This window comes from Spea bombifrons, chromosome 5 (genome assembly GCF_027358695.1).
Source record: "Spea bombifrons isolate aSpeBom1 chromosome 5, aSpeBom1.2.pri, whole genome shotgun sequence".
Lineage (NCBI taxonomy): Eukaryota > Metazoa > Chordata > Amphibia > Anura > Pelobatidae > Spea > Spea bombifrons.
In genome coordinates, this window is record NC_071091.1 from 50296635 (window position 1) to 50313422 (window position 16788).

The 16788-nt window shown below is 37.7% G+C and overlaps 1 protein-coding gene across 1 annotated transcript in view; it reads left to right on the top strand.

The window, feature by feature from the left end:
* Positions 1 to 16788, top strand: part of SEMA5A (semaphorin 5A) — a 148528-nt gene that overhangs the window by 95282 nt on the left and 36458 nt on the right. The window contains exons 7-8 of the mRNA XM_053466346.1: positions 5198 to 5296; positions 7721 to 7934. Coding sequence (XP_053322321.1) covers positions 5198 to 5296; positions 7721 to 7934 — 313 coding nt within the window. The remainder of the gene's footprint in view (positions 1 to 5197; positions 5297 to 7720; positions 7935 to 16788) is intronic.

Genomic DNA, 16788 nt, shown 5'->3' on the forward strand with positions numbered 1-16788 from the left:
ATTATCGTTCTATCTTGCAACTCCCATTAATATGGAAGACGCTTAATAACGATCACACATTGCTTTGTAACAAATGTTTTGCTACAGGCAAAATTGTTTGTTATACATAATTAATGAGGAGGAAATAAATTAAGGACAGCTGATTTTCATCATTTGCTACATGGCTATTTCCTGAAACGTTTTTTATCTGCCCTAGTTAATGTTGTGTTTATAAAGTATTAGAATCTTTTGCTGCTGTGGCTTCAGTTAATGGATACCTAAAATCATAATGGAGAAATATGTTTACTTTCTCAGAGCTTGATTTTTGCTCTTTACATTGCCCAAGCTATTAACATTCTGATCCTGTGTGAAATGAACTTGGTGATCTTACGCATACCATGATGGATATGACCGAGCAACTAATTTAAACGTTGGCAGTTGAGTCAATTTTGTGGTATTAATTGCATAGATTATAGGGGGCTATGATTAATGCTTAATTGATTTGTTGTGACTCTTCTGCTTTTCAAAGAAAGTTTAGTTTCAAACAAAAGCTTACAAGTCATGATTTTGTAAACTGACGTGATACAACATTTATTAATGCATTAATGTTGAAACCAGATCATTTCACAAAACAGTAACTGTATATCTTTATAGGTGATTGTGGCAGTAGTAAGAGTTTCCAGGCCCTCCTCACACTAAGGATTTAGTAATATTGATTACAATGTGCGGTTAATCATATCTGTATGATTAGTGTGATAAAACAAAAATAATTTATAATATTTAAACAAGGGAAAAACATATTTGGGTCTATTTACTAAAAGTACAAAAGTCCACCTCACATGTTCACTAAAGCCAAGTTTTACACCAAGCTATCCTGAATCGAAGACAGGAACAAGCATTGATCTGAGTCTTTCATCAGGAAAAATGGGCGGACTAGATGGGCGAGTGGTTCTTATCTGCAATAAATTTTTATCTTTCTATGTTTCTATTACCACAAAATACACACATGCATACACACAATGACCAACTATGACACAGCTCCAAGCTCCTACCTGTATAGCATCTCTTTTCTTGTAGCTGCAGCTTCCTGGCTGGGGATCTTTACACAGTAGCTCAGTGCGGCAGCACTTTAGCTGCAAGTGAGAAAACCTTGCCACCAATGCCTCTGGGGAAAATGCCACATTCACCCTACTCATTTTTAGAGTCTTCTAATAGCTGCTTGAAATGTTGTTTTTTTTCTTTGGCATAGCTATGAAATATATGTTACTAAAATGTATATGTCAGATCTTGTTGAGAAAACAGATATTCACTCTCTTTTGGCAGTGCTTTTAAAGCTGAGCAATCCAGGAATTTATTAGATTAAGACATTACGAAGAAATACTGTAAGTTATTGAATAATTAACAAATGTTTATTTTTTCAATTATGATACACATTAGTTCACAGAACTGGAATTCAATAAACTACGATAGAATAATAACCCAAAGCTTAAGAGCAATTTAACTACAAAGCTTCAGATCGTAACCTGACCATAATCGCATCCTGACAATAATCACATTGGGTAGTGGCTATGAAAAGAATCAGCTAGCGGAATTCGGAACATATATAATGACACTGGTAGAAATCAATAGCAATTTAAACACCAAATCAATCCTTAAATACAGCACTATTTCTTTTGGGGAACTTGAGCTACTGTAAAATGTTATATGTGTGGGTGTCAAATACATTTCAAAGTAGTTACTGAAAATATTTATAAAAAGAAGAGACCTTCTTCACAATTTACGACCTAAGTAAAGGTCGTACTATGCAAAACTTTAACAAATGGGCTAAAAAATTGTTTGACGTTGGTATTATGTTATAATTATCTTCCATAAAACACACAAGTCAATGGTGCAGATTCAGTTGAGGTTAAGAAGCATTACAAACTGTAAATGTGGGTTGTCACATTACAAGAAAATGTCCACACTTAGATTTGTGGTTACCCATCATATGTTCTTCATAGATGGATGGTTATGTAGCTTATAGAAAAAGCATGTCTAAATTATTATTATTTTTTTTAAATCATTTTGGTCACAAGTTATGAGAAAACGTAAATTATAAATAATAAACATATAGAATTGAAATCATACTCTCATGCCCACTATAAAATATCAATTAGGTCCTGTTATTTGAAAAATGTCTATTACTTTTTAGAATTTACACACAGAAAAAATGCTGAAAATGCCTAAAATTTGGTATTTGGGAAGTAAATGAGTGGGTGCAAAGTCTGCATAGTTTGCATTGTTGAGGATATTTTCCAGCTGACATAATCATCTAGATACTGTATGAAATATGGGCATTTGCGCTCTAATGTCACTTCCCACTTATTGTCCTACATCAACATTCCAGGTTTTCTTTTGATGGACTGTAAGATAATTGTAGCTTGAAGGCTATGCAAACTTTGTGATAAATTAAGACAAAGTACCAACAATTTATACCATGTTTGGCAAACTAAATAAACCTAATTATTCCATCATACATAAAATAACTTTTGTGGTAGAAAAGAAGAGCAAACAAATAAATGCAATACTTCATTGATATTTGCTTAAATTTTGCAATGTTAAATCACTATACAAGACACTTACCATTGCTTGGATCATGAATATTGTTTTTTATTTTTTTGTCCATATACCCTTAATGGTTTCCTTAAAAATCCATAAAGCAGAAAAAAACAACTTAAATAAAACACATATTATAGCATAAAAAAGGCTAAAGTCACACTGAAAAATACTGACCTTTGTTCAGGCTGCATATTGTGTAGATGAGATTTAAAAAAAAAAAAATATGACTAAGACATGCTGAAAATGCTTATTTATCCCTTGCCAGCCCTCTCATGTTTTTAAAATAAAAGTACAATTGAAAAGGTAAGTAAACATTAAAGTATCAATTTGTGCAGTAGTTTGAAGCAAATTCCAAAGCCATATATTGCGTTAAACCTTATCAAAAGTGAGGCCATTATAGATTTATTTTATGTCACAGAAAAAACACAAAATCAATACATTCATCAAAAATGTAAAGTAAATGTGCATTCACAGTGACTTTATTTTGGATAACCTTTTTTAATATGGTGCACTATGTGAAAGACATGACTGACATCTGCCTCTTCAGAAAAAAGAACTACTGCAATATAAGGAAACATGCTTTTAATGATGTTTTTCTCAGCATAATTAAGCTCATCTGCCACGTCATAATGTTTTGTCCAACTCGTATAACTGAAACCTCTCATTTATATTATGTTTATATATTTTTTGCCAACTTTATTAGGGTGAGAAGTGCAGACAGTTTTTGTTTCTTGTATACATTGTACAGCCAATTACACTGTATTTGCAGCATGCCCACACCTGTTTGGTATTCTTCATTTCACACGTTTGTATTATTTGAGCCTGGGACTAGCTTCGTGCATTTTTCTTTTCCCATCTTTAATATTGATTGGAGAGCCAACCACCACCACCATCACGCCGTATATATGTGGCTGGGGGCGCTGTATAAATGTCCGGTTGGGTGCCTAATGCAGGTTCTAATGCAATATATGAGTGTATGTGACCATGAATGTCTATGTATAAGTGTAGTTGAGCATGCATTTCAATGTAAAGGGTGTGTGAGCATGGATGTGTATGTCTAAGTGTGTGTGAGAGCATAGATGCATATCAGACCTCATACCCATCAAATCTTACTACTTTCCCTCCCATCGCACATCACACCCATCATACCTCACTCCAATCACACACAACTCTTATGACACCCAGCCATCACATCTAGTGTCTATTACACCTAGCTAGCCCTCATCACACCCAGTCATCACACATCACGCTATCATACCCAACTATCACACAATACACCTTACGCCTATCACACACTCCTCTCACTGCTCCCTATTCCTCCCTCTTACATTGAGTAAAGCTGGGATCTTCAACAGATGCAAAATGGGATGCTCCATGAGATGCTCCATATCAGAGGGAGCAGGAACGGAAGGAGGGGGAATGTCTAAACAGAGAGTTGGCAGCAGAAGAGGAAATTCCGCCCTTTTGAATAAGAATGCCTCCTGCTCCCCCTGCTGCTACAAACAATACTGGCTTTGGGTTGCCGAAATTTTACCTATGCCGGCACCAGCTTGTAAGGGCCTGTGCCTGTAAAACACTGTCCGGGTAGCAACCCTTTGCTAAAAGGGCAGCTGCTTTGAGCCCCAGACTGGAGTCTTTACGAGAATTTTCAAACCACTACTGAATTTATTTCGCTTTGTCTTGATGACGTATCCCATGTGTGGTCCCACTGTGGGAATATTGGGGCCAAGGCATTGCTTAAATTCCACGCTTAAATTGTACTACCAAGACCGTATTGCTTGCTGTTTTGCTGTTTCAGAGTACTTTTAATGACCCTAAAGGCTCTTAGAGCATGCTCTATACTGCTTTGCATGTTTTTTTCTGCCATTAATAACATTAGAGCATCTCTATTTAGCATTATGTGCTTTGCATGGGCATTAATATGGAGTTGCCCTTCTCCCCAATATATATTTATTTCGCTTTTTTTAACTTGTTTCTGTACTTTTTATGTTTTTGTTAAACTTTCTTTTTACACTGTTCTCTATCAGGGAGCAGTGCACTGTGGATAGAGATCCACTTTGAGATCGTTTATGACCCCAGGAATCTCTATTAGTACAGGGGAAGCTCTGTGAAGTCACTGGTGACCTCAACAGCATGCTTCCCCTACACAGAAATTGAGGGTTCCCCTGTACAGCAGAGGGTTTCCCTGTGAGGTTCCCCTTTACAGCAATTAGGGGAATCCTATGCAGCTCCATGACACCAACTGATCACACATAATTTGTTAGCCTAATTTCCAGTTTGTGCTAATCCTTGCTGGTGCAAAGAGTTCTTGTTGTATTGCTTCCTAAGTCATTGCTCTTCTCTTGTCTGTGATTTTAGTTACCTAGTCAAAACATAAATTACCATTTATCGTTCATTATTTGATGCATTTTCTTGCAACTTGTTTTCATGCAACTACAGTAATGTGGTAAACTATTTTAATTCCTAAAATAAACAAATGTATACTATTGAATACTATATATACATAAATAAATAAATGCATAAATACCAGGTTAATAAATCAGATATAACTCAAAAGTTAGTGTATGCTTACAATTTCTGTTGTAATGTTTGAGGAAATGTTTTTTTTTGTATTTTGCAGGACGAATGCCAAAATTACATCCGTGTCTTGCTTGTCAGCGGGGATCATCTATTTACTTGTGGAACAAATGCATTTACACCTATATGCACAAACAGAACGGTACGTGAAAACAAATAAAATAATTTTTTGCACAGTTTAGTAACCAGAAAAGGAATAACTACTATAAATGCAGGGTGATATACTAATTATAGAGAGGGAAAAATTGAGTGCTTTTTTGCGCAGGACAACTCGATTATTCCCCTCTACCTTGTTGTCCTGCTTACCTCTACCTCAATCCTGATAGCACTGCACATGCGCACAACTCTACATGATTGTGCACATGCGCAGTAAGCTTCTCCTACTAGTGATTCGGGACACCAGAGGGTGGAGCTTGAGAGGTAAGCGCTACTGCAAAAGTTGGAAGTGGCAGTTCAAAATGCAGAAGGGTCGCAGAAGTAGGCATCCAGTACTAAAGCAAGGATAAACGTAAGCCATACCAGCAGGATCTGTGTTCAGGCCTGGTCATTCATCCATTACAACGAGTCACCTCTAAGTCCATTTTTATCAGTGCCCTGAAGAGAAAAAAGGCATAAAAAATGACAGCCCACTGGTGAGGAAATATTATGACTCTCTATGTCCAATATATTTTCCCTGACACTTGAGTTCCCGAGAAGCACAACACGCATGTTGCATACCACAAGATTTGCAAGTAATCAAAAGCATTGCATGAGTGATCCTATAATTGATACAATGTTTCATATAATTAATTTTTTTTGTGGTAAAAGACCTTACAATATTAGATTTAGTAACCAATTTCCTGGGTTTGGAAATCTTAGCTCCACAAGGGAATATGTCTGTTACATTAAGCCAATTTATTTTCTTATTAACCTTAGTGGAGGAAAAGACCCACAGTACAAGCCCAACAAGAAGTAAAACACTCTGTGCTGGGAATCATTTGTTTAAATTCAAGGTCACGTATCAATATAGGGAGATGTTTGTTAGTAATCTTGCATATCTATGTCCATTATTATATCCATGGGTATATTCAGTAACAAAATATATAACTTTTAAATGATCATCACAAGATTGGGATTTGTTTTTATTCTTGTCATTTTGGAATAATTGCAGAGAAAACAACGTGATGACTTGGCTTCCATAACTAATTAATATGACTATTCTGTGCCTCAAACATAGACATATATGAACAAGGCCTTTTTAAACCATAACATTGGCCGATTGGTATAGCTTGAATGATATGTTTAGGATGACCACTGAATGCATGTAGTAAGGTATTCTAAAATAAAATAATTGTTTGTGATAACTAGACATGTACACAGCATTGGCTGTCAGGGTTGGTGTAGGAGCATTGGAGCAGAGGCACCCGTACCAGGTGGTCTGCGGTAGTAGGTAAATAGGACCAACTATATAGAGATGGAGCTTAAGCGTGCTTCGAAAGACATAGTCAAGAATAGTCCGAATGGTCAAGGCAGGCGGCAAACAATCAAATGTGTATTCCAAGCAGAGGTTAATGGTAGAGATAAACAGAATGAACTAGAAGGCAAGCAAAAGGTCAAATAAGGAGAATTCAAAGAAGACACTCTAGCACAGCAAAGATGGGGTACACAGGAGCCAAAGCCCTGGAACACTGTGCCTTCCTGTGCTTTAGCCTACCCCGCAATCACAGTTGCAGTTGCAGAGTTTTTATGCTGTTTGACAGTGGGCAGAAAAGGAGGATCCCTTAGCATGAGAGGTAAGGGCCAGAGGTTCCTGACATTGGCACACTTTCTGATAGTCAAACATAAATCCCCCAAAAAATTGTTTGCCGTAAAACTGGAATGTAAAATGTTAGAGTTAAAGAAATGTTGCACTTGAAGTAACAAATGGGAATCACCATCCCTAGTAAACAGTAAATCATTAATATAGTGACCATTCCAAACAATGATTCATATATCCAAAGACAAAGGACCTTTACCAAAAAAACAAAAAAAGAGTAGCATATGATGGGGCAAACCTAGTCCCTCATGACGGTCCCTTGTTTTTGCAGAAAAAAATCTCCAATATCTTAATTAGAGGAAGATAAGTGGAATATATTCCACATATCTTCTGTGTTTTTTTCAGAGAACATGTATCAGTCAATTAACTTTAGTTTTGGTGGAGCCTTTAATGGTTTGCATATGTGAATAAATCTCCATTGTCACCGTTTTATACTTTTTATACTTTTATACTGTTCCCCAAATACTCCATAACTTGAATACTTAAAAAAAGCTCCACGTTGCTAGTTACCACTAGATCCAAACAGGTGTCCTTTTCTAGTTGATGTCTCCACTAATTGTGACATGAAGCAGTCATTTAACAGGTTTCAGAAGTTGCTACCCTTTTTCTGAATTGCTTTTTCCAGTGTTCTTGTCAATGTCTGGGTGATAAAATCTCAAAAATGTTGATGTTAATAGGTGATTACATTTAAGTATGAATTCTTTGTGTTCTGTGTATTTATTTAGTCATGTAACAATTATGGACTAATTGTGAATTCTTTTTTTCTTGCAGCTTAGCAATCTAACAGAAATACACGATCAGATTAGTGGCATGGCCCGTTGCCCGTATAGCCCTCAACATAATTCTACTGCCTTGCTTACCTCCAATGGAGAATTATATGCAGCAACTGCAATGGATTTTCCTGGAAGAGATCCTGCAATCTATCGTAGCCTTGGAGGTCTTCCACCCTTACGCACGGCTCAGTACAATTCTAAATGGCTTAATGGTATGTTTTCACTCTAGCATTTCGAATGTCAGAGAGGATGAAAAAAAAAATGTCGAAGAGGTTTTCTTATTGTGTAGAACCTGAATGCTTTTTTATGGGGTTTAAAATGAGACTGAGAAGAATGTGAAAATCAGAACTACCATTGGTGTTTCAGTGACATTAAGGCAGGGCCACCCTTAGCCTGGGTCCAAGGATGAAATGCTGACACCCCCCCCCACACACACAAAACCATGCCCACAAAACCACACCCATCCATTCTGTTACATGATATTTATATTAATAAATTCACTCACCCCAAACTCTATCACGCACTCTCAGTCTCTCCCACACTCTCATTCACCTTCTACCACACTCTCATTCACACTCTCTCACGTTCTCCACCTGCTGCTTCTGTGTTCATGTCTCCTTTCCTGCAGCTCTGCTTTTTCTCTTGCCTCTTCTTCTATCTTTGTGCACTTCTCCATGAACCTGGCTCTGTGATGCACTTCTGTAAAGGGGTGGGGCTTGAAGACACACCCTCTCCCCCCATTTGGAGGAACAGGCAAGATGCTGTCACCGTGGCCCTTTCTTTTGTGGAAGCGCACCGAGATGCTAGAATAATGCAGATAGATTTATGGAGAAAGAGAGGTGCACAAACCCTTCTCTTTCTTCACAAATGTTTCCCGAATGAACACTCCTTCGGGCAAATTACCACCCCTGTGGACCCAGGGTCCATTGGGACCCATGTAAGGGCCGGCTCTGCATTAATGGCCCCACTGGAGGTTGCTTAAGGCAGAATCTGTAAATTCAGTTATGGTCAACAGAAAGGTTACCCTAAATTAAGCTGCACTGTTTTTTTCACTTAGAATTACTAATTGACCATTTAAACATGATGTAATTAAATTAGTAATAAATATATAGATTAACAGGAAAAGGATGTTTGTGTCTTAATGGCAAGAGCCAGGTGGCAACTTTATATCTGAAATATTTTATTGTAATACTATAGAAAAAGTAAAATTAATCCTGTATGATAAACAGAGAGTATGTCTTTTATGTTGTTGAACCTCTGTCCTCTGTTGTGTACGTCATACCTCCACTGATCCATCAGTTGCCTTGACACATACATTGTAAGTTCAGCCTCACCTCATTCTGTTTCACCAGCAAATGTTTTTTTGCTTTATTAAATGATAAGATAATCAAATACATTTTACTCATATCTCCTTGACAACAATGTGTACTGTAAATAAATAGATAAAAATATGAGTCAATTCATCTTTAAATAAAATAGGCTAATTTTATAGCAAATTCTACACCAAGAAAAGCAGTGTTGGTGTTTTCCTGTTTTGATCAATGGCATGCCATGGTGCTTGGCACAAGCAACATTTTGGATTATACCCCTTCATTGAGATAATTCAATTTTTTGTCTGTGTATACACAGCCGTAGCGTGCATGTAGCCGTCTTGTTAGGTAAAGTTACATAAAGGGCAAATAGCAATATCCATCAATGGATATGTTTGCAGAGAATAATATGTTGGTACTTTTAATCAGTATGTGATAGTTCAGTAATAGCAGTCAAAATATGAATACTGTGCAAAACAAATATGAGGTCCTTGACCAAGAACAGGCAGCGCTTCATAGCCTGTCCTACAGTGGGTCCTGGCTTGGGAGTATCTCAAGTTTTAGCTCTCCTGTGTCATTACAGAGGAAAAATCTCCATCATATATCAGTCTGATTCTGCGCAAAGAGCAGTCCAGAACTGAAATGTGAGGCAAATTTCCCCAGCACGAGATAACCACCAAACCCCAGACGTGTGTTTTATGTGTCAGATTGACCTCATCAATGGGGCACAGTTGGTATCCCACTAGGCACAAAGGAACAAGGATGTCCACGTCTGCATCTACCTTTTCCTTTGGGGTGAGCCCCAAGAGATCCCCAAAGGGTAGAATATCGTGCAAAACAAATACTAGATGCTCGACCCAGAATGGACAGCCGCTTCCTATTCCTGTCTTACAATGGGTCCCTATTTGGGAGGATCTTAAGTTTTAGCCAAAAAAAGAATGTTGTTGAGAAACTATTTATCTCCAAATATTTGCAAGTAAGCAATGCTAGCTTTGTACACAAATATATGCTACGTAGGCATGATATTCAATAATTTAATGGTTTAATTGATCCAAAGCAATTTTACATCATACATTGACTAGTTACACCACACTTAACTTACTGAAATACTGAAATCTTGTAACTATCTTAAATGTATAGTTTATGCATTGTTTTACTTTTCATTCTCCTATGTTGAAAAATAATACATTTATAGAAAAAAGCAGATAAGCTTTTCTTTCAATTTAGCGAACCATGACCTTTCTTTCCACTGAAGACTGTGGATTTTGTCAAAAGATATTAAGTTGAATTATTTATTTTGACCTTCAGCAAGTCAGGTGTGTTGTGGGCATTATTTTTTACTTGTAGTGTAGATTTCATGAGAAGAACAAAGAGAACAAACCATTTGAAAGAGGAAAATGTTATTTTTTCTTGAAACATGACAGCTGTATATTTAATTTAAATCATGTGACATTTTTGTTATATCTGATAGTAAATATCTTCAGAGGCAGTGAATTTTCTCCATATGTCAAATGTCTAGTTGTGTTAGTGTCTAAATGTGTGTTTAGTGCAAGTATCTGAGTACATTGTTTTGGGTCTGGGTGTATTTGTGTTTTGTGGCTGTGTGCGTATGTGTTAGTGTGAGTGTCTGGACATATGTGTGTCTGTGGGTATGTAAATGTCTGGGTGTGTGTGCTAGTGAGTGCCCCTCCAGAGGCCAGGGTCTTGGATCCGGCCTTGGGTGGGAGAGGGGATGGGAGAATACATCAGGAGAGTTCAACTGCCTGATAATTTAATACATCATATTTTGTTGTTATGGTGGCTTGCCGGCGCTTCATAAATAAATGTAATGTATGTTGTACGTTAGCAACTTTGGGGTTCCCTCCATGTTATTACAAGTGTACAGGATCCAAACAACCCTATCTACCTGATAATTAGGTGACCTGTTCTTACACCTCAGGCTCTGTTTAATCCCCTCATGCTATGTTTCCTATCACACTATCTGGTGTTCACACTATCAGCACACAGAACATCTTCATGTTATAATTCTACTTTGGAAACTTAACTATATTTATCAAATCATAACTCTGAAGATGCTACGTGCTGTGTCCCCGTTTAAAACACAAACTACAGGTAGGTTTATTTAATGAAATTATTAATTATTATTGACAGGCAACCTTTAATTCCTCCAGCAGAGGCAATCCATTTTTGATCCCTTAACGGCCAGTGACGTGCCAGGTACATCACAAAAAATAGCCAGTTAACGACCAATGACGTGCCTGCGACCAAGTGGCATGACTGGTGGCATGTACAGTATGAGTCATGGAGCTGAGTGATGAGGAAAGAGTGCAAATGCATAGTGGGGGGATAATTTACCACCAACGTAAAGTGTTATTTTTTTTCTTTTCATTACAATGATTTTACTTTGATTATATATTGATTGCTATTGTAGGTAGCCATGCCACCCCACAGCCACAAAGCCCACTGTTCTGAGTGGTTTAATGTCAATATTAAATTATTATATAGACTATAGTCACATGTGCATATTTGATGGGGTCTGAACTATTCCATTTTGCCACTAGGCATGATGAAAGGAATTTGGTGATGACTGCATATTTAAGATGTTGTGCCACTTTCAAATAAACCTTAGATCTGCAACGTTAATATTTCCTGTGAAGGTTAATCACAAAAACCAACATAAATATTTAAGAATCAAATGTTCCCAGCACAAAAATATAATAATTTAGCAACTGTAAATAATTATTTTTTTAAGGTGAGGTTGGGCATTCCACAGTACTAGACATTTTATTTGTAATTTTGCATTTAGAAAAGTGTTAAATTCATCAATGCCTTGAGGTCATGTTGCAAATCTGAAAAATTCTCCCTATCAAAGGTAGACAAAGGGATGACCTTGCACCACTAAATGTGAATTCTTATACTCTTTTACAGTATCAGAGTGAAGTTATCACCTTCAATGATAATATCTGCAATGATTTACATATATCTTGATTTATAAATATCATGTTCTTACTATATACTTCTACATCCTTGATCTGCTGATCAAAAAACCACAAATGCTAGTCTCACGTTTTTGGAAAACGTGGGTCCAATTACATCTGGCGTAAAGCTTACACAGCATTCTACAGTAGGAACATCATACCAACAGTCAAACACAGTGGTGGTAGTGTGATGGTCAGGGCCGGCCCAAGGCAAAATGCCGCCTGGGGCGAATTTTAAAATGCCCCCCCCCTTATCTACCCTTCCTCTCCCTCCGTCCCTGCCACCCCCCCTTATCTACCCTTCCTCTCCCTCCGTCCCTGCCGCCCACCCCCCTTGTACTTACCTTTCAGCAGTCCTGCGGCGAGTCTCCCTGTTCGTTCTCGGTGCCGGCTTGTAATGCTCAGCGCCGGAAATCTTCCGGCGTTCAGCATTACAAGCCGGCACCGAGACCAAACAGGGAGACTCGCCGCAGAGGAGAGAGAGAGGGGCGCCGAGCGGGTACTGACCACTCGGCGCCCCTTTCTCTCTCTTTCGTTTTAAAAAAAAAAAAAAAAAAAAGGGGCTTGGAGCGGTTGCCCCACTCGGCTCCATTGTCGGGCCGGCCCTGGTGATGGTCTAGGGCTGCTTTGCTGCTTCAGGACCTGGGTGGCTTGCGTTAATTGATGGAACCATGAATTCTGCTCTCTGACAGAAAATTATGGAGGAGAATACCTGGGCATCAGTTTGTGACCTAAAGCTCAAGCGCAGTTGGGTTATGCAGCAGGACAGTGATCCTCAGCTTAAAATTAGATGATCACATTTTAATGTGACAAATGGGCATTTATAGAAGGGAAAAGGACAAATACTTTTTTGCAACTCTGTATGATATTGTAGAGAAAGAGGGCATTGTGAGAAAAGGAGAAAAGACATAAAATGAAACACATTTTTATATCAGGAAGGTTCCAACACTAGGTATATCAAAATTGAGTTGCATGTAAAAAACAGATTATGAATCACTAAGTATAACAGAATTCCAAAGGTTACTCTCTGTAACGTTCAGTATTCTAAATATGATTCTATTTTTTTTCAGCATGGACAATTAGATGTGTAGAGAAGTAAAATCAGGAAAATAATTATTGTTCTGCTTGTAAGAAGAGACAGATGTTAAAGGTTGCGTGATGGGAATAGAGATAGATGGGAATTATGGGTGAATCAAACTGGTGTTAACAAACTGTCACAGACTTGGTGGTTAATTTATAGACTTGAAGCTGGTTCACGGTTTAATGGTTATATAACTAAACCATCTGAGCAAGGACCCTGAAGGAATATATGCTGACACTGTTTTAATGCTCTGCAAAGAGTTTCATAGAATTCCTTATTGGGTTATGCAGCCAGTGGACTTCAGGACATAGCCGGCACTCTCCCTCAACTTTTCCTGACCTCTTTGCATTGTATATTATATATGACACACTTACACTGAGCTGATTGCTTATAAAATAAATTGATACTACAGCTAGCAACCACATTGGATATTGTATTATTAAAACTTTTAACTTAAAAAAAGCTTTATTGTGATAAGAATTATACATTCAGAACGGTATATATATATATATATATATATATATATATATATATATATATATATATATATATATATATATATATATATATATATATATATATATATATATGTTCAAAAGATATAACCAAGAACAAGCTGCCAGAAATTACATTAAATGTAAAGGAATTCCCAGAGGGTCTATGCAGACCCAGCACCAGTGTCAAAAGTCAAAAAGGGAAAACAGAATTCCCTGCCCCCCAATCCAAAACATAAAACATTGAAAAACATAATGTAGTATGTAAGAGAGTATTTTGTGTCCTTATAAAATTCTACATGTGGAGTATTTTTTCACTTTGGTAATGTTACTAAACATAAATCTTGTTTTTTTTCATCAGTGGCACCTGAAGAGAATGTCAAACATTTTTTTCACAAGGACTTTAGACTATGCATATAAAATGGTACCAAAAAAAGCCCTGCCCCCTCCAGTAATGGATAGTGATATCAGGGAGTTTAAATGTTTAACTTCCCTGCAAGTTCTTTCTTTAGAGAATAGATTCCAATGCTAGTATTATGAAGTGGTTTGCGCAGGACGGTTACAGGTTGAAAAAAAGATACAAAAACCATCACGTTCAACCCTGTCACGGACTGGGTCCAAGCTGATGGCTGGAAGGACCCAGTGCGCCCGATGGTTGTTTGCAGGAGTCTCGATGCAGTAGCGGAGTCTGGGGCAGGGCCTGGTGCAGGTTTACCACACTCGCCCAGGCGTTGAGCAACTAGGGTAGTGCAGCCAAACACCAGCGCCCTGATATGGCAGCAGATGGAGTCCAGAACAAAACGAATCCTGCAGGCACCCTGGAGCAGGCATGAAGCATATCACATGAGTCACGTGCAGGATGCTGCAGGCTGGGAGAATGGAAGCTAAGCAAAGGGTTAATGTAGCAGACACAAAACACAGCAAAGGAAAGGGAGACCAGGCAAGAAACATGATATAGGATATACAGGAGAAGTGGCTAGAAACATGACATGAATAGCGTAAAGATATAAACAAGCACAAGACAAGGAATAAACATAACCTGACAAGACATACATGTTACAGGGCACAACAAAGGACAGGGAAGAAGGCAAGGAACACAGGGGAAGGAATGAGGAGCCGGAACCCTCGGACGCTTCTCCTATAAGCAAGGATAGGACATATTAACTGGGACATGGGGAGAGGAGAGAGGAACCGGAATCCTCAGATGATTCAAGGAAGAAGGGCAAAGGTACATAAGAGACAGACAAACATGAATACAGAAACTAGCTAGGACTACAAGATAACTATTGGAGATTTCGTCACATGATATGGCCATAGTATGCTTAGCCCACCACTACGCCAAAGTACTCCAATGACGGTGGGTCCTAACGCTAATCCCTGCAGACAAAGATACAAAACAAACCACACATGGAAACCAAACACATAGCACTGAGACATACCTTAGACTGCAGACTGCAGACTGAGACAAACAGAACACACAGGTGGGGCACACTTAATAAAGGAAGCAGAGCTGAAGCAAAGAGCCGGAGCAGAAGCAAGGAATGGAAAATAGAACAAAGCAAAAGAAAATCCAGGAATGGATCAAAGCAAAGCAGAGAAACTACAGCAGGACAGATATGCAGCTCCACAGCCTGGGCAGACCGTGACAAACCCAGGATGATAGATCTTACATATCAAAAATCACTTTGGAAACAGTATGGGGTAAACAGGATGGGGTATAAACTGTAACCAAGCAAGCAACCCTGAGTAAACAATTTTCACCTTGACTGCCTTTTTAGTTGTAGCTTTAGAAAAATACATACACTTGTCCATGGCTAAATACTGGTTGGGACAAATATATTACAACCTTACTTACAGTATGACCCTGACTTTTGTTTATGCTGATTGCAAAACTTAAACGTACTCGAAATCTGATGGTGGTTGTGTGGTGGCAGTGTGGACTGTGTCTAGCCAGCAGGGCCTCCATAGCATGCTGTGCCTGGCACTGAGCATCCGTACCCAGCAGCCTATGCTTTACTTGCATAGGGGGTGGCTGCAGTTCAGGACTACAGCTACACCCAACATCTCTTATAGCATCACAATCTTTATAGTTTCAAAACCAAAAAATGGGAACCAAAAAGTAGGCCAGCTTTAGAAGAACAAAAATTTCTACTATCAGTGATGTCTTGACTTTTTCATCGGGGAATTTTGTGCCTTCAGAATCTAGAAGTACCATGTAGTCTGTGTTCTTCTATGTTCTTCTCTAGTAGTGCATTTCATCCTCTATAAATGCAAACCTAGAGAGAGACAATTGCTCTTTAAAATTGTTCCCTAGGAAAATGACTAATTCCATAGAAGTACACCTCTCTAAACTAATATTGCTCATTATATGAATTTTGTATGGTAGCTTCTAGTCACTTGTTTTGGTATGTGTAAAGTATTAGGTGGTCTCAAGTGGTTGATACTCAATGTTATGTGCTCTAAGGCAAGATGTTTGTTTAATTTTGGTAATGTTTACTGATTGGTATTTTTCAATGTGCACAGCAAAACACATCCTTACGTGAAGCTTGTATAATTGAAACTTGAATACAATCAAAAATTAGATATTAGAGTATTGCTATATCATAAATCAGGGGTGCATTAAGTTTCCTTCAATCAATCAATCAATCTGCATTTGTGATCTATACATTGTATTTACTAAATGATATCACTTTGCTTAATATGTTAGATACTGGTCAGGTGATTTAAATGAAACTGAAAAGTCAGGATATTAACCAATAACCATGAATATCAAACTCTATCAACATGATTTTGTAAAGCACCTGCCTTGACAGCTGAATTACAGTCATGGAAGTGAAACTGATTTCTGGAAACTGGGAGAATAACAGAGAATTAATACAAGCCAGAAATAAAAGCAAAACAAAAAAAAACGTAATACTGTTGTAAGTTAGCTGATTTCAGAGTAAATTGGCAAGTGCAAAAATCTGCTAAAGTGCAAAAGCTAATTTGATATTCTGTGTGATGTAGATCTTTAGTAACTAGCCAAATTAAGTATTTTCAGATTTGACTTTTCTGTTGTGAATATCATCTTGTATACTTTGTGTATTGAAGGCAGATGCACTAAAATGTATTATTATTATTCAACTGATAAAGTTTATTTTGTTCTATTTACTGACTTTTTTAATTAAAAACAATATATAAAAAAATCATGCTAAAATATTCTG